Source organism: Carya illinoinensis, chromosome 2 (genome assembly GCF_018687715.1).
Source record: "Carya illinoinensis cultivar Pawnee chromosome 2, C.illinoinensisPawnee_v1, whole genome shotgun sequence".
In the NCBI taxonomy this organism is placed as follows: Eukaryota; Viridiplantae; Streptophyta; class Magnoliopsida; order Fagales; family Juglandaceae; genus Carya; species Carya illinoinensis.
Genome location: NC_056753.1, coordinates 32,425,738 through 32,446,914, shown reverse-complemented (window position 1 = coordinate 32,446,914; position 21,177 = coordinate 32,425,738). Strand labels below are relative to the sequence as shown.

Here is a 21,177-nt window from a genome sequence, read left to right as displayed (position 1 = left end):
CTTACAAACTGACGTATTTTGAAATGGTACGTCAGATTGTATATAATTATTTATTATAAAGTAAATTTAACGTATCGCATTAACTCATATATTTGTATAAATTTATTTCCATAAAAAATAATTGTTTAAATTTATTTTTATAAAATTTTTATGTAAATCTAACACTTCCATGAACAATAAGTTTGAACAAATATTTAGAAGTATCCAATTTATATTTGTTATGGGAAAACTTCTCCTAAGGAGTTCAACCCAACCTAGGAAATGATGTCATCCGACTCAAGGCCAAATTTAAACCCATCCAACTCTAAGCCACATAATTACAGGTGCCCCTAGCTCAAGAGGACATGGGTCAGGCCGACGGCCGGGTGGGTCGTGACCCAAGAGGCACTTAGCAGCATCCCCATTCCACCATCATAGAAAATGAATCTAGACAATACTACCCATATTCGGAGAGTTTTCCTATAAATGAAACTAATTTAGGCATCGAAATCTCCATCCAACAACCCACTAGATTGCTGAAGTTGGAAGTGGTTTTGTATGTGCAAAAATGTGAAGACTCGAGCTCATGAGTAGTCTGGCCCAAAGGCGTACGAAACACGTCCTTAACATATATATTTATATGTTGTCGAAATAAGGAATCTAAAATGGTACGTCATATTGTATATAACTATTTATTATAAAATAAATTTAATGTATCGCATTAACTAATATATTTGTATAAATTTATTTCTAAAAAAAATTTGTTTAAATTTATTTTTATAAATTTTTTATGTAAATATAACACTTCCATGAACAATAAGTTTGAAAAAATATTTAAAAGTATCCAATTTATATTGTTATGGGAAAACTTATCCTAATGAATTAAGTCCAACCTAGGAAATGATGCCATCTGACCCAAGGCCAAACCTAAGCTTATCCAACTCCAGGCCACATAATTACAGGTGCCCCTAGCTCAAGAGGATGCGGGTCAGGCCGACGGGCTAGGTGGGTTGTGACCCAAGTTGCACTCAATAGTATCCCCCTTCTACCACTATAGAAAAGGAACCTAGACAATACTATCCATATTCGAAGAGTTTTCTTATAAACGAAACTAACTTAAGTATCGAAAGCTCCATTCAGCGACCCACTAGGCTGCTAAAGTTGAGAGTAGTTTTGTGTATACAGAAATATAAAGACTCGAATTTCTGAGTAGTCCGGCCTAAAGGTGTACGAAACACGTCCTTAACATATATATTTGTATGTTGTCGAAGTAAGGAATCGTGGTCTTAGTTTGTGATCTAGGTTGTTTCCTTTTTTTTAATGAATCTTCTTCTTCTTCTTCCTCTTTTATTTTTTTGTTTTTTTTTTGTCTTTATTTAGTTATTTATCTATATTTAGAAGTAAATTGAGATATCAACATGAAAAATGTTAAGGAGACCAAAGTTGTACTTGGAATATGATATTCTTAAAAATAAAAAATCTAAGGTCAAAACAAAAGATATAATGATTTTTTAACTATTAACGTCCATTTGGACTGTATGATGATCTAATTTTATATCAATATATAAATACTATAAATATAAATATTTTTTAATTTTTATTTTTAATTTGTTCATAGAATTATTATAATTTTCTTAAATTTCTAAACAAAACTCAAAAAATAATTTAAAATTTTAAAATCTAAAAATAAAAATAATATTATAAATTATATTCAAATGATATTTTAATTTAATTATTTTCTATATTTTTTAAAAATTTTATAAAAAATCTAAATTTAAATTATTTTACTATTATTTTTAAATTATTTTATAAAATTTTGTTATCATCTCAATATCTAAACAAGATTATATTAATTCTAGCTAACCCATCCTGCATAATTAAAAATAAACTTTATTCTGAAAACAAAAAGAAAAACGAGTATGTTTTTAGGATAAGTTGGGAAAATATATAATCCGAATATAAAAACAAAAAGGAAACTTGAAAACTATAATTTTTTTTTTTCTCCATTGAGAAATCTAATTACACTGACTCTCTGTATCTCACACACGCCTGCCGACGTTCTTTGATTCCTCTCAGTTGCCCTCAACAATCTCTCCGGTCGCTCTGAGCTCTCTCTGTCTTTCTATACATTTTTATATGTACGTATATGTGCTAGTTACGTACATTCTTGCAATTCAGGGCTTTAGGGGGATTGGGGGACTCCACTTAGGGTTTGAGTCCGTTCTTTGAGAGAATTAAAAGATTTGGGATCGTAATTTGTGATTTCTCTTTCCTAGGGTCTCCGTCTCTTGGAGTGTAAGAACTGGAATTCGGGTTTCAATTTTTTTTGTCCCAGCTAGGGTTTGTTACAAGAGCTTGTCCATTAATTGTTGTCCTCTATAAGTGATTCCTAAATCTGCAATTCATTTTTAGGGTTTTGATTTTCTTTTTATCTCCGAGAATTCTATCTCTGTTCATCCCTAAAGTCCAGGGATTAGATATTGGAAGCTCTCTGTACTAGAGTTTGACTTGCTCTGTCGATTTTGAAATTACAATAATTCGAAATCCATAGCGTTCTATGCTAGGGTTTTGATCAGTTTCTGAAGTGTTCATTAGAAATTATAATAATTGGAACTCCAGAGCTTCTGTTCTTGGGTTTTCATCAGTTTCTACAACTAAACCAAGAGAACCGAGAGTTAGGAACTGAATTCCCTCTCTTCCGGGGTTTATTCGGATTGAAAATCCGCCATGGCCTCGTACAGGCCCTTTCCTCCGCAAACTTCATTCGCGCCCGCCCCTATTCAGAACCCCCTTCCACCACCACAACCACAACCTCCGCCGCCGCTACATCCACCTCACCAGCGAGCTCAGTACAATCAGAATTGGGGTGGATATGGTGGTGGTGGTGGTGGTGCTGATGGGTCTATATCCTCGGCTCCTCCTCCACCTTCTTCATATCCCCAAAACTACAACGCCAGCCAAATGCACCCGAATTCGAATTACCACCACCAACATTACGTTCCGCCGAGGGGTCAACAACCTCCTCCACCTCCTCCTCACCAGCAGTATCCGTATCCGCCACCACCGCCCCCTCCGGAGTCATCTTACCCACCACCACCACCACCACCAGCCGCTCCTTCTATGGCACAAAACTCGATGAATGTGCAGCCCCCACAAGCTCCTATTTATTATCCGTCTAATCAGTACAGTCAGTATAGTCATCCGCCAATACAGCCAATGCGACCACCGCCTCCACCACCACCTCCATCTTCACCCCCAAATTCATCAATTCCACCACCACCACCCCCAAGTTCACCACCGCCTCCTCTGCAGAACAAGGAGGGTGGAGTAGATAGGGGGTCTCATGAGCGTGATAAAGGGTCTTCCAAGGAGTTAACGGCTTCTGGAAGGCATGGGCTTTTAAACCTTGTTCCTGCTAAACAGCAGCAGAAGCCCCCGGCGCCTCCTGTGCCGGTGAAGAAATCTAATGGGCCACCCGGGAGGGTGGAAACGGAGGAAGAGAGGAGGTTGAGGAAGAAGAGGGAATTTGAAAAGCAAAAACAGGAAGAGAAACAAAGGCAGCAGTTGAAGGAGTCCCAGAACACGGTTCTACAAAAGACCCAGATATTGTCTTCTGCGAAGGTGCATGGGTCGATTGTGGGGTCACGGATGGGGGATAGGAGAGCTACTCCATTGTTGAGTGGTGAGAGGGTTGAGAATAGATTGAAGAAGCCAACAACATTCTTGTGCAAGTTGAAGTGAGTATGTTGATGACTATCCTTGGTTTCAATTTTGCTTATTTGTTTCCTCGCTCCGACTTATCAAAGAAGTATGGAAGTAGGACTGTAACTACAACTAGATAGCTGATACTGGAGTTTTCATGTAAGTGGTGTAATTGATAATTAATTTAGTGGCTTGGCTAGGAGCATGTATATTTGTTTTTGTTTTCCTGGTGGGCGGGAGGTTCTGGTCTATGGTTTTGATCATTCTTTATTCCTCACTAATTTTTCATTTGGCATTTTGGGGACAAAGTGGGTGCTAAATTATAATAAATTTGTGAAGATGCAGATGGGAGAGGTGACTGTGTGAGAGAAGACTTTTGGATCTTTCTTTTGATTACTTTCTATACCTGCCATATATGTGCGTCGGATATTACAAACCTTTTTGGTCAGAATTGGCGCTTGCATTTTCCAGTTCAACAATGTTTACATTGTTGACTTCAGTTACTGACATCCTTTCTCTATGCAATTTCCTTTGTTTGCTTCTTTAAGATTCCGTAACGAGCTCCCAGATCCTAGTGCACAACCAAAGCTCATGGCTATGAAGAATGAGAAAGATCAGTATGTCTCTCTCTCTCTCTCTCTCTCTCTCTCTCTCTCTCTCTCAGAGGACCAATTCTATAAGCATCTATATATCTCTATATGTGTCAACTCAGCATGTTAACATTCATGCAGTGGTATTTTCATTGGCATGCACATACTTCTAAGCTGTTGAAAATTAATTGATGATGTAGTAGCACTCTTTATGATGGTAATTTTCCATGTTTAGGTGTTGCGATGAAAATCAAAATCTTCAAGGAGTTACGAACCTTTACATTTAATTTTTGTAATTAAATTTTTATGTGAATTTTATTAAGTGGAAAATTACTTATACTCAATTCCAAAGTAATAATCACAATCAAACAATAATAATTAGCATAACTTGTAGAACTCAAGGTTCATCAAAAGGAAATAGTACCAGTTTCAAGGGAGTTTAGAAAAATGAAGCTGAGCAATGAGGCTTCTAGTATGTATTTATACCAAGAAGAATATCTGCCACATCTTTTGGGGTGCTGCTATGATTCTAATATCTTTGTGCTACTTGTCATCTTGGAATTGGTGGTGAAAAGTGATGTAGAAGTGCTAAGGAGAGGCCTAGAAAAAAGGAAATAGAAGCAAGAGTGATTATTCAGTTTATTAAAATGTCTTCTAAAAAATAAAATATCAAAATAGTAAAAATATACTTTGGGTATATTTGCCGTGCGCTTGGGCTTTTGCCTATTTTTATGATCAAGAAAATCTTGTTTACCGATAAAAAAAAGTTAAAAAAAAGAAGCCATTATGGGTGACCGGCCATCCTAAGAATCCACAGGGGTGGCAAACAATGATATTCAGGAGTGGCTAGGCCACTCTCATTGGTGGTGGCTGGACCATCCTCAAAGGACATGGGAGTGGTCATGCCACCCCGGAATGTCATTCCGTGGGTGAATTCTGGGGGGTGTTGCAACCATCCCCCGGCCAAGAGGAGGGGGTAGCCATAGCAGGGTGGCTTGGCCAAGTAACCAAGGGGGTGGTCAGACCAAATGTATCCTAAGGGTTTTGTTTGTTAAGCTTCTGGGTATTATTATTTTGCTTTCTTGTGTTCATATGTCTAAAGAATTATGATCTAATGCATTCTGCAATGTTGTGGTAATTTTTTTGATAATATATATATATTTATAAGTAATAAGGTATTTTATTGATGTAAAGATAGGGATAGCTCAGGTACACTGGAAGTATACATGTGAATACATTTAGGAACTAGAAACAGTTACATTTATTTTATTTTATTTTTGGATAAGTAATGTTGTGGTGTAATTTGTATGCTTTATTTTTTCAGATATACAAAATACACGATCACGTCTTTGGAGAAAACTTACAAGCCCAAACTTTTTGTCGAGCCAGATCTGGGGATACCTCTTGACCTTCTTGACCTCAGTGTATACAAGTATGTCTCGGATAGATTTTAACCTTTTTTTTTTTTTTATAACTGCAACAGTTATTTTTAGCAAAAAGAAATCTCATCATCTTCATGTATTCTTTTAATTAGTCCTCCTAGTGCTAGACCACCCCTTGCTCCAGAAGACGAGGAATTGTTGCATGATGATGTAGCAGTGACCCCTGTAAAGAATAATGGCATTAGACGAAAAGAAAGGCCTACTGATAAAGGTGTTACCTGGCTGGTGAAAACACAGTATATATCTCCTCTTAGCATGGAATCAACAAAGCAGGTAATTGATTACATAAACTACTCTTAGAGAGCAATGCTTTCTTGAAACAGATTGGTTCATTATCATGGCTAACTATGTTGGTGTTTTCAGTCTTTAACTGAGAAACAAGCAAAAGACCTGAGAGAAATGAAGGGAGGCCGTAACATTTTGGAGAACCGTAACAATAGGTTTGTTCTTACTCTAACCTCTTAGTATGTAGAGAATTTCACACTGTGTGAGAGCCTTGATTTATACTTATTGGTTATATAATTATTTGTTTTCAGGGAAAGACAAATCAAGGAAATAGAATCCTCATTTGTGGCATGCAAGTCACACCCTGTTCATGCGACTAACAAAGATTTATATCCTTTAGAGGTTCTGCCTTTGTTGCCCGATTTTGATCGGTATGTATTTTTTGAAGGTTTTTTTTTTTATAAGTATGTATTTTTTCAATGCTATTATTTATTTTTGGTTCTGTACATATAATGCTTAATCAGATTGGCTCCTGTGTACTTGGGCTAGTCCTTTTTCTCCTATGAATAAAACTTCTTGATTTCCTATAAAAAAAAAAAAATGCTTAATCAGATTGGCTCTTACCGGAAAAAAAAAAAAATTCAGTTGGCTCTCACTCAGAGACCTTTCTCTGTGTTACTACATTGCAAAAAAAAAAAAAAAAGCAATAGCTTCTTCTTGTCTGTCTCATGTTTGTTTATTAGTTAATTAGTTATGGAATTTTTTTTTTGTTTATCTGTTTATAGCCACAGATTATTATATTGTGTATTGTTGGTGTTGACACATCAACTCAATTCTATGGGTTTATCATGTGTGCGCTGCTGAAAACTGACTATGCCAATTCATATCATCAATAAAATCCTTGTTAAACGGGGACAGTGTTCAGGAGTTCCTGTCTTTAATTCATCACACATAGAACGTCCTTAGGTGTTATGTATACTTCCTGTGTACACGGGCATTGCCTATTTTCTGATTAAAAATATTTTTCTCTTACTTATAAAAAAAAATAAAATCCTTGTTTAACTGATTAAAAATGTGTTGCTGAAAACTGAAGTAGCCTGAGTCATGTCTGAGTTGTCCCTAATAGCCCATTATTTTGCTGAGCTATGCTTTTGTCGATTAAAAACCTGCTCGCACAAACACACGTATACTTATTGGTGGTCCTCTACTTGAAATTCTGTCTCTTAGCAGAATAATGCAGATGAAGGGTTTTTGCTGCTGATGGATTATTTAGAAGAACTTTACTGTTTAGTCATTAAGTATCATATTGCATTCAACAATATTCATACGGATTTGTATGTTGTATATGATGCTATGGAACAGGTATGACGACCAATTTGTTGTTTCGGCATTTGATAGTGCTCCTACAGCTGATTCAGAAGTCCATAGCAAGCTGGATCAAACTGTTCGTGATGCCTACGAATCACAGGTGATTTGAGTGTGTTATTTTACATTTTTTTTGCAAGTATAGTTTGTTATGTTGTGTGAATGCAATAGGTCCATCATGGGCATATGAAAGACTCCGAAAAATTGGTACTGATTTTAATTTTAGCCTATTTTCATTAAAATTTAATTTTATAGAGTTAGCTATCTGACACCTGTACTTGTTGTCTGAGCACTGTGACCTTCCCATGCCTACGCTGTGTCAGTGGAGATATGTTTGCCTTCTGTTGCCTTCCCCAAAATTTTATAAGCGTGATAACATATTCAGTAATTTCCTCCCACCCAATTCTTAGTAGAATGCTGTTTCCAACCTACAGCAACCCCTGCCTGTGGAAAAAAAGAGAGGATAATATAGTTCTCATCAATCCATCTTTGGTGGTCTTTCTTCCTTAGTGGTCCTAAATTTGAAAAGCTAAAAGTGAAAGTTTTAATCATCTTAAAGTCCATACATTTATTGACCAACCCCTCATATCGGTTATTGATTAGAAGCTATTATGCTCAAGTAATGCATAGACTTGAAGTAATACTTATTAGACCATTTTATTTTTTCAAGAAATATTATGTATATCTATCTATGCTAGTGATGTGTATGTGTTGGACCTCATCTATTTTGATCCATTCAGGCCATTATGAAAAGTTATGTGGCAATGAGCTCTGATACAGACAAATCATTTTTGGCATACATGGTCCCTGCTCCAGATGAGGTGATAATTGCCAATATGTAAAGTTATAAGTTTTATCATACATACTATGATTGGGCAACTTATTAATTTATTGGTCTGTACATGTCGAATGGTGGCAGCTATCCAAAAATATTTATGACGAACGTGAAGACATCTCATACTCTTGGGTTCGCGAGTACCATTATGATGTATGCCTCTACATCTCTGACATGCTACTTCATCTAGCAAGCATTTCATTTCATACTGAATTTTTCTTTTCACTCCTCAACAGTTTCGTCTGGATGATGTGGATGACCCCACAACATACCTTGTTTCATTTGATGAAGCAGAAGCACGCTATGTGGTATCCACTTGAACCTTGATTTCATATCATTTTCCCAGTGTGCATGCACACATTTTGGTTGTTATTTAGTGACTTTTCTTTTAATGTAGCCTCTTCCAACAAAACTCGTTTTAAGAAAAAAGAGGGCCAAAGAAGGAAGATCTAGCGACGAGGTCGAATATTTTCCTGTACCTTCCAGAGTTACTGTAAGGCGGAGATCAGCTGTTGCTGCAGTTGAACTGAGGGATTCAGAGGTATGACCATGGAGCCATCTATTGAAGACTTAACTAGTAGTAAAGGACCTATGAGATATCACTGAGTTTTTTGCGCTTCTAGGTTTATTCAAATTCAAAGGGGAGTTTTTCAAATTCGAAGAGGGGAGGGTTAGACATTGAAGATGGCCTTGGAAGACCACAGAAGGTTGCCCGGCATCAGGACATTGATCAATCTAGTGGAGCTGAAGATGAAATGTCTGATTGATTTATTCTAATCCAAATTCTGCTGCCTTGAAGTAAAAAGTTCCCAATTTTTTCAAGCAGGTAGACTGGTGGTGGGCGGACTGGTGTTTTATTGTGCTAATGCCGCAAAGATGTGAGGTAAAGTAGTAATATATCTAAATGTATGTTCATTCCAGCTTTCAATTATATGTATAAACATATTTTCAGATTGTAGCTGGTTATGGTTGATATATAGCCTTTTTTCCTTTAATACCATGGAACAAAAAAAGTGAAAATAGGTCCTGTCCTGTAGAAGGAAACCAGACATAATAGAATTTTGTTGAGTTCTCTGCCGTGTTCATTCAAATCATTTTGAAGGTGCTTGGTATGGCAATTGAAGCCTTTATTGTTTATTATATACTATTATGTTCTTTGCTTTTCATATTTGAACAAAGATTTTTGTGGACTCATTACTCAAAACTACTGTTCTTGAGAAATGATTGGAAATTGCTATAATACTTCCGTATTCTAGCCGCCAGCAGTTGACATGCATACATACATTCTATGATGCAAAAACATGTTTTGTGACAAGTTGAAAGTAGACAAACCTAATTCTTTCTCTTCAAGACAATTATGTAATCAAAAGCAAAATCTTGCGCTCTTCATGGCAATTCAATCACTCGAGGCATCCAAGTCTCTTTTGTCTTAAATAATAATAATAAGATTGCTTAATTCAGAGATTGATATACAAAACAAAGTGTAGTTATGACGGCGTATTGCAAAAATATTCACACATCCACCATAGTTTGTGCCATGGTAACGGCTATGAAATCGAGTCATTTAAATATCTATTTTTATTTTCGCCTCAAACCTTGAAATTCGGATAATGCTTGGCGGGCGGACGGGCGGGCTGGGCTAGTCTGGGCTCCCGTAATTGCATCCAACACAGCCCACTACCATATCGTAGCCTAATAAAAGTAGAACGACCCTCTCATTAATGAACCTGGACGCAATATGGAACTCTCTTCCTTCCCCCCACCCAATAAACTTCCACGGTCTCTCGCGTCCTCTGAGATGCTGACCAGAGCAAACTAAGGGGGTGAAACATGTCGGAGACCTTCGTAGAAACCCAAATCCCGCAACAGAAGTTTTACGGAGGAGTTCAATTCCCGTCAGTTCTCTCTCCGAACCCCAGAAATCCCTTGCCTCTCCCTCTTTCGGCCCAAGCCGTCAGAAACGAGAAACCGCTACTCGACTCTTTGCTCCGCAACTCCGGCGCTTTACTCTTCAGGGGATTCCCGGTGAAAACAGCCTCGGACTTCAACGAATTCGTTGAGGCCTTTGGCTTCGAGGAGCTTCCCTACGTGGGGGGAGCCGCCCCTCGTACCAACATCGTGGGTCGTGTTTTCACGGCTAATGAGTCCCCTCCGGACCAGAAGATTCCTTTTCACCACGAAATGGCTCAGGTATGTTCTGTAATTTAGTCACACATTTGTTTCTTTTTGAGGAAATGGGTAACAAGATCAAATATTCGATGCTCGTTTAAGAATTAGGAATCAAGATCAATTGGGATTTCTGAACAGGTTCCGGAGTTCCCCTCCAAATTGTTTTTCTTCTGTGAAGTAGAGCCTGGAAGTGGTGGAGAAACTCCTATAGTACTTAGCCACATTGTCTACGAAAGAATGAAGGAGAGATACCCAGAATTCGTTGAACGACTGGAAGAGCATGGCTTGTTGTATACGCGGGTATTGGGCGAAGACGATGACCCTTCATCTCCAATCGGACGTGGGTGGAAGTCTACTTTCTTGACCAAAGACAAGAGTGTGGCTGAGCAAAGGTATGCGATTTTAACCATTGTTGATACTCTGAAGTGATTTTATTCTCGGGATTCTTGCATTGCAAGTTGCAAGAATCAATCCTGACACAGCCCGTGGAACTTTTTTACGTTTGTTTAATTTGATCGGAAATTCACGCAATGAGATTGGAGGAACAAATTAAAAATACACTTGTCCACAAACGCTTTAATTTTTATTATTTTTACCGAGGTCTCTGTTTCACTGAAATATACGATCAGTACAGGTAAAATGTTGCAACTTCTTTGAACAAACTCATACGAGGAATTGAAATGCTGCACACCCTCTATTGTAGGGCTTCCCAGCTATAGTTCTTGTCATCTGCTTATATATAATATGGCTCTATAAACACATTTGACAGGGCTGCAAAGTTGGGAATGAAGATGGAATGGCTAGAGGATGCAGTGAAGACAATAATGGGTCCAATTCCAGCTATCAAATATGACAAGACAAGACAGCGCAAGATTTGGTTTAACAGCATGGTTGCCGCTTATACAGGCTGGGAGGACGCAAGGAATGATCCTGTGAAAGCTGTTACCTTTGGGGATGGCAAGCCTTTGCCTGCCGATATCATCTACGACTGTCTTAACATCCTTGAAGAGGAATCTGTAGTCTTTCCTTGGCAGAGAGGTGATGTTCTTTTGCTTGACAATTGGGCTGTTCTTCACTCTCGAAGATCATTCAATCCACCTCGCCGTATACTAGCTTCACTTTGCAAGTAGGTTTTTTGGTTGTATGAAATAATATGCTCCTTTTGGGCCATGTAATGAAGAAGTGTATAAATAAAAGGGTTACGATCGCACACCAAATACGTGCAATTTAAGCCATATACATCAACATTACAAATTTGGTTGAAAGTTTTAGTCACCTGTATGATCAGACGACCCAAGCCATGCATGTAACCACTTTAAATGCACATATTGTTTATAAACCCAGGCCGCATAATCGGTTAGGTTCCATTTCTAGATGGGTTTCCCACAGCACAGAGGAGGAATCGAGCTCACAGAGGGATTGAAGATTAGGATAAGTTTAAATGGATTATTCATTCAAATTAAAATTAATGATAACTAAGACTAAAGCAAGAGCTTTTTTCTTTTTCTCAAAGAGAATAGGAGATAGCAACATTTGAAGCGTTAAACATTCTGCCAATTAAATATTATGGAGACGCACAACGTTCAGGATGAATGAAACGTGAACTGGCAATATCAAGCATCTATGAGGCAGCATTTTGAAGTTGTGGTGCTTCCACATCCATATGTTAAAGCCAACATTGATCGTTAACTTCTTGTGAAAAATAACAATGCAGAGAAAGGATAGCATGCAAGACTCAGGTGAAGATAAACAAAAATTGATAAGTTAATCAAATTGTTCGTTGGTAAGTTTATCATGGAAACTCTGTCCTTACTACAAAGACTGCTGTGTTTGTGTGGAAGCTACGGAATAATGAGAGAACCTGTTGATGAGAAAATACAGCAGTGCGGAATTCCTTCGGTATCTAAATGTGGCTGCCGTATTAATGAATATTTAGAAGGCGTGGATCGTGTCTTTCTTGGCAGTTCTGCTGCTGCTGTGTGGATGCATTTTGTCTCCCTTTTTGGTGTTTTACACATTGTTTCTCATAGTCGGAAGAACTCTCCGTGCGGTGGTCTGTATTTGTCAGTTCTGATCAAGTCAACCTCCTTGCACAGCTTGTCCCTTCCCTTATTCTACGGGGAGCTTTGGCTTGTCAGAAATGCAGCTGGGCACGATGCTTTTTGAATTTTGAAAGCCTGCAAATCTATCATTCAAAAATTGCCACCTGGTTGCAGGAACCTTGCTTTTTGTTTTAACGAACAAGCCTCTTTGGTAAAAGGGATGACCCCTCCAGGCCCTAGCCCTACCATTAAACTGAACTTTGATGATGCACCTAAGGCCTCCCAGGTCCTACTGCTTGTGGAGAAATTCTCAGAAACTGCTTAGTTTTTCTCATTTCTTGAGCCATGGTGAAGAACTCCCTGCTTTGAAGTATGGATTGCTGATTTTTGACTAGCTAAACGTAATATTTTAGGAGGGCGAGATCCCGTAATTTTGCTGATGGCATGGATAATCATGGTGCAGCTAGGATTAAATACCTTTTTTCTCATCCATTTCTGAGATTCGGAAGCATCTTCTAAGTTCTATGGATATATATATATATATATATATATATATATGCACTTGATAGAACTGGAATTCCATGTTTGCGACATAAGTTTGTTGATTCATACCTGCATTTTCTTTAGTCCTTTTCATATCTATTTTGAGGATTTTCCCCGCCATAAAGCAAGGGTGTTTTCAATGACATGGTCAATCTTAAAAAAAAATATAATAGTATTATAAAACATCATTATCCCTTGTCTATATCATGACATCGACATTGAAATTTTACCACGCTGACTTAAAAAAGAATAAAACATTTAAAATAGGAAAAATGAGGGTAAAAGGGATAAAGCACACCAATACCTTGCCACTTTAGAGGAGTACCTGAACTACTATACGTACACAACTATAAAGATAAATAAGGTACAAGCTAGAGAAAATGGAAGACTTCAAAGTAGTAGTGAGTTAAAATGAAACTTCACCACTACCTTCCCTGGACAAGGCCACTGAACACTTGGCTGTTCCCTGCAAGAGTTGCTTCCCACTCCACAGAGGACAGGAGAATCTGAGACAAGGAAATCACTACTTGCTTCATGTCAGGACGTAGGATGGGATCCTCATCCACACAATGCTTCGCCAGCACGGCCATCTATACAGAGAAAAGCACAAATAGAAATGAAGAGGTAAATCACCATAGCATACTTCTCATGTAGTTCAAAAATCAGTAAAAGTGCTTTATTTCCTATCACAGAAAATAATAAGATTTCCTTGACACCAAGCTGGTAATATAAATCATCCACACCCAACTTTCCCCAGCGTGATAACTACTTATAGGAATGGTTCCAAGCTATAGAAGATATTTTAAATCACCATTTAACGGGGGAAATAGGATGGGGTCTCTTTCTTGGTCTTGGGTTTGGGTGGAGCATCGGTTGAAAACATTACACCAGATATCACACTCCAAAGAATTGAAGTAGATATATTTACAGATCAATGTTTCTCTAGATTATGCTTCCCCTTGCTGCTGTCCATGGAGAGAATAAGAGCAATCTTTCTTGTACAGATCAAGGTGTCAAACAGAATCATACACAAACAGAGATCAAAAGATGACTATAGATTACCTTGAATACACAATCATGAGGATACAAATCCATCATGTTTGGATCAATGTAGTCCTTCAAGCTTGACATGCTCATGGAATCGGGTGAGTTCCTTAGAACTGCTAACATCTGCAATTGCATGAAAGTATTAGAAAAAGCAGCATTCAACATGCATGCTTGCACAAGGAAACAATTCCAACATAAAAATCTATGGTACTACAAATTTTGACAAAAAATATAGGGAGAGCAATGTTGTACAAGAAAATTAAAGCAAAAAATGAATCATTCACAAATCTTAAACTTTATAGCATGTGAATCAAAGTTAAGCATACCACAAATATGCATGAATGACTACCCAAATTTATCATTTACTTCCTCACCAGATTTGACACCATATTTAAGCCCTCAAATTGGAATTTATGTGTCTTTAAGAAATTAATCTTTTCATGTTCCAAAGGTACCTGGAACAAGAATGTTCCGATCAGGGAATACTTATTTTTTTCTGGAAGCTTCACAATCACCTGTCTCAAGCCTTAGTCTTACAAAATTTGGAACCTCGACAAACTGTAGTGACATTGGGGTTTTTGATCTAGAGAGCTAGGCATTGAATGATTCCAAATAAGTAATGAGCAGATCAAACTATGTGAGCGTAACACTAATTTTACAAGGGGAAAAAATATTCATGATTCTATCAGAAAGATGTTATGTCTCATTGGCAGAACTTACAACTGATGCCAATGAGCGTCTTTCGGGATTTTTCATCATCAAGCCTTCTGTTCGTATAATTGCCTCCTTCCCCGATATAATTTCAAAAAGAACAACACCAAATGCATAGACATCGCTTTTGGTGGTGGCAAGACCATTACTCAAGTATCTGCATTGAAACAGGAAAACAATTGAGCCAGATAAATACTTGTCAAGGACCACAGTAGTCAACTATAAGTAGCTGCTTACTCTGGAGCCAGGTAACCATATGCACTGACAACTTTGGTTGTTGTAGCTTCTACCTCGCCTGTTTTTCCAACAAGTTTTGCCAAACCAAAATCTGAAATCTATAGGGTAGAACATATTTAGCGGGATGGACTACATGCACAGAAGGATTATACACGTGATAACAAAAAGGTGTAATTGTTCAAACCTTTGCCCTGAAGGAACCATCAAGTAAGATGTTGCTTGTCTTGATATCACGATGTACATAATGATTTTTAGTGTGCTCATGGATGTATTCAAGACCTCTAGCAGCATCTAGGGCAATCTGAACCCTCGTGATCCAAGAAAGTGGTGTGTGATCTACAAGAAAATTAAATCATTCCCAGATTTTAATAGGTAGAACTATACATATCTCATGCATACAAGGCATCATATTGTAGATTTGAAGGTCCAAACACCAAGATCAATGCCTTGACCATTTAAAAATGCCAGAGTTACTGACGGTGTGTGAAGACCAGGAAATTGAATGACAAAAATTGTGAACTTATTCAATGCATCTTCACTTGCGATTTTATTGAGGGCCAGGCATGCACAAGCTTGAACAACTTCGAGCGCAATTGATCTAGCTCCCACCTAGTGTTAGGCTTTGCTGATCGTTAAGTAACCTTTAAATCCAAAATCTTAAGCAACTAGAAAGTGGAGTCCCAAATATGATGTCTCAAATAAAATTGAACCAGTTGCAGGCCTCATACATGCAGAGAGAAGAAATTAACGGGATGGGGTTAACCCAGACTTGAAACAAGGACTGCACAGACTAGACTGTACTACTACCAACTATCATACACTTCAGCTATTAGGAAAAAAATGCGTATCAAGAAAAAACAATAACACTAACACCTTAATTAGCCTAGCACAGGGCAACTTCTAATAGGCTCGAACCTAGCCCAAAGCTGGTTAAATAAACGAAAACAGAAACTTTGTGATCATGTGTTTATTACCAAGGCCAGTATAACGGAAATTGGAGAAACCACAATAGTAAGAATGGGATGGACATTGCAACTAGTCACCAAGTCTAGGTGCTGGTAGCTCAAATTTACCTCAAGTTTAGAAAGAAATTGCAATTACACCATACCTCAGGGCAATAAAATGTAATTCACGTCAAGTTTTACAATATAAAGACATTTTATATTACCTAAAAGCAAAATACACTGGTTATCAGTCCACTACCAGGTTATTTTTTTAGTTAATTCGCAATAACATATTTCAGGGAAAAACAAAAAGACCACAAAAACATCCTAGCTTAGGCTAAACTAAGCCAGCCAAAGCAAGGCCAGTATATTGGTTTGCTTGATCCAATAGGCCTTTAACCCAAGGCTAAGCCTCATTCTAAAACCGGGTCTAATTAGCTAGCCAGATGCCCAGAGCCAGAATTTGCCACCACTAATTACAACATCAATATTGTGGACATCAAAACCTAGAACAAATGCAAATGGAATTTTCTCATGTTTCAAATTCATGATAAGCTACAATATTTAACATCACCTTTATTTGATATTACTTCTACACTGACTTATTTATTATAATTGCTCAACATATGGAGCAAAAAGACTTGAAGTTAAGTACTTGTAACAGAAACTACCTAAAAACATATTTTTTTCCTTTTGAGTTTTTTGTATCTCCATTAGAAGGCTAGACTTGTGTTAGTGTCTCATTTTAAAGTTCTATACATCATAGCCACAATAAACAAAATCCTTCTGATTAATAAAGATCCAAATATTTATAAGGAATCACTTCATCAAATTTTAGAAAGATAAACCTTTAAAATTAGTAAAATCAGAACAAATAAATTGTTACAAATGAACAATAAAATATATTCTAGGCAAAGCATTAACATGTAAGCGTACCCTTGACATGAGGATCATGTAAATGGCTTCCAAGGGAACCCTTCTGGGCATATTCATATATAAGGAAGAGCTCATCATCAGTAGCAGCATAGCCAATCAATTCTACCTTGACAAAATTAATCCAAAGCCAGAGTCAAAGCTCTAAATTGCTGAAAGCTACAAATTCCAAAGTTAAAAGACTAGCAGTCATTATTCAATCCACAAAGAGATTTACCAGATTTGTGTGATGAACCTTGCACAAGACTTTCATCTCCACCATAAATTCTTTAGTTTTTGTAGCAGCCATTCTTTTAATCGCAACTTCCTAGAAATATTATCATCTATTACTGATTGTTCATTGTGGAAGCTTCATTTAGATCAGGAAATCCAAGTTATCATAATAAAAGTACACAGCTGCTAACCTGCTCTTGAATGAGGGCATGATACATGGAGCCATATATTCCATGTCCAAGAAGACTTGACTCAGAGAACCCATCAGTAGCAGAAAAAATTTCATCGTAAGTGAATACCACAGGCTTATCCATATCAAACACATCAGTCCCTAGAGCTGAAAAAAATAAAATAAGAATATCAATCAGACAGTCCAAGCATAAAGATGATAAGGAAATTACCATATTCATAGAAGCAGCTTAAGGCTTCCCAATTGCTATAAGTTTATGGTTAAACTTAATCATTATCCTCAATAATTTACAATTACGCATTATCCATGTCATAAGAAGAAAATGGCTTATAGTCATTTTTACTCCTAATTCCTAAGCAACGGAAGCAAACATACAAAAAATAAGAAATTCAAATCTACAAGACTTTGGCTATGCCCTATTGGTGCTTTTGCAATTAGTTTCCTTACATCATTCTTACAAACCCTATGGAGCAGGTCTATACTTCCCTCATTATGCTAATCAATGGAATATATTTATCTCTGTAGAGTTCACAGTACAAACATTTAGAGTAACTCAAATCTCGGAAACTGATAAAACTTTGGGTCTAAGGTGTTTTTGGACACAATACCTTTTGGAACAGTAATCTGATGGTTGCTAGATTCCCCATTGGTTTGCTTCAGATCCTGAGACTTGCAGCAGACATACCTTCCTGAAGCACAACAGAAACTGGGCCTTCGAAGGATCTGAAACTTATGAGAAACTTTTTCATCGTGATCTTTTGTGCGACTCCTTTGGGCTTCAGTAAAGCAGTTTGATGACCTCAAGGAAACACAAACAAGTATGCTTAATAATATAATCAATGCAAGACCAATCAGTGAACCTCCAAAAATCCATTTATAAGGCAGATGAGCCTTACGATTCTCTTGATTACCTGTGAAAAAATCATATACAATTCATTATGTTTCTTATAAGAAATAACTGCAACAGCATAGCACCTAGGTTGAGCATGATTGGAAGTACCCCAGGAATAGATAAAAACAAGCTGGAAAAAATGAAGTAGATCAAAATAGGAAATTAAGAATTCACACAACCAAGTAACTTCTAACCACAATCTCAGAAGGGAATTCCTTTGTTGAGTATCAATAACATGATGCTCTCTGCCGTAATTGAAACATCAAAACCGAGTAAAGATGCAATCTTGCACGAACAACTTCACCTCATTGCCAAACAGTTAGCAGGGCAAGCAACTTTATTTAATTTAAATATATGCAATGCATACTTGAACGTAAATTTCTTTGGCACATCTCAGTGTATTATTTTCCATTTACATTTAGACTGAAACGGTTTAACATCCTTTAGAATTTCCAGCTATAACTTGATTCACTTTAGTGGATACCACAAAATACTATTATTATAGTTTATACAATTAATTGTTTTTGTGTTCATGAAGATATAGAACAAATGCTTTTCACAGTTCTTGTAGAATCATTTGAATTTGTTTGATCAGAAGACTTCACTCCATACCTGTGAAACTGTTAACAGATGGAGCGGGAGTGGGAGGAATATCACTCTCGAGGGGATATGGTTCACCAGGAACTGAAAATTGTATGGGAAAAGGTCAACATTAATCATATTATTATAACAATCATGGGATATCAAGTCTAGTTTGTAACTCCAATATTTATAAGAAAATGAATAAATTTGATGTTTCAAAAAATATATCATAAATAAATCAAAGGTGTCCAGCAACTTGTAAATAATGTGATCTCTCAACGAATTGACTCACAACCCAAAATTCAGTTATTGGCCCGTTAATTTAAAATGGCATTACCTAAAAATTGTTCATGCAAAACAGGATATGAACGCTGCAATTTGTCCCCGATGAACGCAAATACTTAATCGGCAAATATAAGCCCGAACCCATAAAAAAATTCAAATGCAACACATAAGATAAAAGGATAGCAACAGACTAACCTGAATTCAAAGGAATATAATAGACAGCACCGACGGTGATATTATCTGGATCGTCAATCCCATTCACTTGCTCAATGCTATCCATGCTCACCCCAAACCTGCTCGCCAACGACTGCACACTATCCCCATCTTTCATCACATAGCTCATCAAGTAATTCCACAATCCACTGGAGCACCCGCAGAAGAGCCTCAACGAAACGACAGCTCCGACCCTGGCCACCCTTGACGTATTGGGCAACAAGAAAGCCAACCCATCGTATGCGCGAAACGCCAAGTCGTTCACGAAGCCCTCGTTGGATCGCACCGTGAACGTGGTGTCTGTCGCGTACTGCATAGGGGTGTGCAAGCACGAGCAATTCTTCCTAATGAAGAGGTAGTTAAGGCCGTTGCTGCTCTGTTCGATGGTTACGTCATTGGCGAGGACATCGAACATGGACTGGATCAGGTTCAGGGTCTGGTTCGGTTGAGGCTTGAAGGCCAAGAACGACGTGCAGAGGCGCGTCGTGTCCGTACATACCATCGGGGTTGAGTACGAAAAGAGAGAGTGACTTTGAACGAGAAGCAGAAGAAGCAGCAGCAGAAGACGACAGCGAATGAAATGAAATAAAAGAGATGCCCGTACAAAACTCATGGTTCAGCAGCCAAAAACTTTAGCTGAAAAACAGAGATAGAAATGTGAGTTTAATGAATGAAGTTGGGCTGAATTTAGAGAAAAATAGAAAGAACAACGTCAAAGAGAGAGGGGAAAAATCCTATTTTTTTAAGGAAAAGACGATAGCTGAATACGGATGAGGAAGAGCTGGATTTGATGGACAAGAGAAAGGAATTAAGGATGGAATGGAAAAAGAGGACTGAAAACAGAGCATTGCTTTTGTTTTGTTCTGGTTTTGTTTGGCAGCAGTTGGTTTGATCTGGGTAAACTGCTTGTTACGCAACACAACAAAAAGAGAAAGCGACCTGCTGTGACCATAGAAAAGAGAAGGGACGCACAGAGCTTGCACTTGCAGAGCCACCCACCTGCAGATAATTGCTGCACCCTTCTTTAATTTTCTTGTTTTACCAAATCATCCCTTTCTCAATTCAACTCACATTCAAGCTACTCCATTATTTCATTCAGACAATTATGCGAGCACGGATACATACATGCTTATTATTAGATAATCTCGTATTACCAATACATGGTATAATGGATGATCATTCTTCATTTTGAATTTAATCATAAAAAAAATAATTCATACAGATTTAAGATGTTCAAACTTGATAAAACTCTTTAAAAAAAAAAGTGAAATTTCCCGTAAAAAAATTTAATCTTTTTTATACGATCCACTTTTTCTTGTTTGCATCCTCTTTGTATATGTTAGTGAGTTATATATAAATCCGAAATCAGATTAAAAAAAAAAAATAGCAGATTTTCACCATCACTAATCGTAAGGGCTAAATCAGGAAAAGAAGTTCACGGCATTGGAACAAAGGGTTGGTTTTTTTGGGAAAAAAGGTTGGCACAAGTTGCGAAGAGCTGGCAAAGACAGCGACATTTTGCTTGGTCCCGCCGATGAACATTTCCAAAAACTCGCCGATGAATTGACGAGTAACCACCGACTCGTAAAAACTTCGTTGACTGCATGGCTTTAACCCTTTAACACGAAGTAACCGACACCCACTCATTGGAGTTATTGTATTACGTTTGTGGGTAATTAATATGGAGCTGCATCAGTTGACCTAATTTCTTGTAAAATTATTGGTGCAATTATAAATTATGCAAATTTTATACAAATTTTTTGAAATAAGTAGAATTTATCTAAAAAAAATTTCTATTTTTTGTTTTATTTTATAACCAGCATTTTATTTTCATTGAATAAACGTGTCACTGATTCATTGAGCAGAAGTTTCTGGTGTTTAGTTACTGCAATAGTGCAAGATGCAGAGAATAACAGCCCTAGGCATGCCGATGTAGAAAACAAGACGACCTAAAATAGAGTGGCCCAGTGGGGTGGGACCGCACGTGAGCAGGAGACAACTGTAAAAATATGTTATCCAGAGGACACTGAGATCTAAC

General features: G+C 37.4%; 3 protein-coding genes across 4 annotated transcripts; 2 read left to right on the top strand and 1 right to left on the bottom strand.

Moving 5' to 3' along the window:
• The first annotated feature begins 1,963 nt into the window (after positions 1-1,963).
• LOC122301007 (protein PAF1 homolog) lies at positions 1,964-9,223 on the top strand. Its single transcript, XM_043112057.1, has 12 exons — positions 1,964-3,716; positions 4,230-4,298; positions 5,596-5,703; positions 5,806-5,986; positions 6,077-6,153; positions 6,250-6,369; positions 7,301-7,406; positions 8,044-8,124; positions 8,223-8,291; positions 8,375-8,446; positions 8,536-8,679; positions 8,762-9,223. Exons 1-12 carry the CDS (start codon positions 2,707-2,709, stop codon positions 8,903-8,905), a joined length of 2,181 nt encoding a protein of 726 aa, XP_042967991.1. The 5' UTR covers positions 1,964-2,706; the 3' UTR covers positions 8,906-9,223.
• A 148-nt stretch (positions 9,224-9,371) lies between these two features.
• LOC122301009 (clavaminate synthase-like protein At3g21360) lies at positions 9,372-11,542 on the top strand. The gene is made up of 3 exons (XM_043112060.1): positions 9,372-10,328; positions 10,446-10,699; positions 11,077-11,542. The coding sequence occupies exons 1-3, from the start codon at positions 9,969-9,971 to the stop codon at positions 11,435-11,437; spliced, it is 975 nt and encodes a 324-aa protein (XP_042967994.1). The 5' UTR covers positions 9,372-9,968; the 3' UTR covers positions 11,438-11,542.
• Positions 11,543-13,049: 1,507 nt separating this feature from the next.
• On the bottom strand, positions 13,050-20,158 carry LOC122301008 (lysM domain receptor-like kinase 3). 2 transcript variants are annotated; one of them, XM_043112058.1, is made up of 11 exons: positions 19,122-20,155; positions 18,672-18,743; positions 17,776-18,078; positions 17,169-17,314; positions 16,982-17,071; positions 16,768-16,873; positions 15,072-15,223; positions 14,888-14,985; positions 14,660-14,807; positions 13,955-14,062; positions 13,050-13,482 (listed from the first exon to the last, which is right to left on the bottom strand). In XM_043112058.1, the coding sequence occupies exons 1-11, from the start codon at positions 19,750-19,752 to the stop codon at positions 13,318-13,320; spliced, it is 2,019 nt and encodes a 672-aa protein (XP_042967992.1). In that variant the 5' UTR covers positions 19,753-20,155; the 3' UTR covers positions 13,050-13,317. The 2 variants fall into 2 exon arrangements, with proteins under 2 accessions (XP_042967992.1, XP_042967993.1); XM_043112059.1 differs by lacking the exon at positions 18,672-18,743 and having other exon boundaries at positions 19,122-20,158.
• Between the last annotated feature and the right edge of the window lie 1,019 nt (positions 20,159-21,177).

Excerpts from the sequence above, each read along its gene's own strand:
- LOC122301009 (XM_043112060.1), top strand. The coding sequence starts at position 9,969 with ATGTCGGAGACCTTCGTAGAAACCCAAATCCCGCAACAGAAGTTTTAC. Across the intron at positions 10,329-10,445 it reads TTCACCACGAAATGGCTCAG|GTTCCGGAGTTCCCCTCCAA; the intron begins GTATGTTCTGTA and ends ATTTCTGAACAG. Across the intron at positions 10,700-11,076 it reads AAGAGTGTGGCTGAGCAAAG|GGCTGCAAAGTTGGGAATGA; the intron begins GTATGCGATTTT and ends CACATTTGACAG.
- LOC122301008 (XM_043112058.1), bottom strand. The coding sequence starts at position 19,752 with ATGAGTTTTGTACGGGCATCTCTTTTATTTCATTTCATTCGCTGTCGT. Across the intron at positions 17,072-17,168 it reads ATGCCCTCATTCAAGAGCAG|GAAGTTGCGATTAAAAGAAT; the intron begins GTTAGCAGCTGT and ends TAATATTTCTAG. Across the intron at positions 14,808-14,887 it reads TATGGTTACCTGGCTCCAGA|ATACTTGAGTAATGGTCTTG; the intron begins GTAAGCAGCTAC and ends GTTTCAATGCAG.
- LOC122301007 (XM_043112057.1), top strand. The coding sequence starts at position 2,707 with ATGGCCTCGTACAGGCCCTTTCCTCCGCAAACTTCATTCGCGCCCGCC. Across the intron at positions 8,125-8,222 it reads TGGTCCCTGCTCCAGATGAG|CTATCCAAAAATATTTATGA; the intron begins GTGATAATTGCC and ends GAATGGTGGCAG. Across the intron at positions 8,447-8,535 it reads AAGCAGAAGCACGCTATGTG|CCTCTTCCAACAAAACTCGT; the intron begins GTATCCACTTGA and ends CTTTTAATGTAG.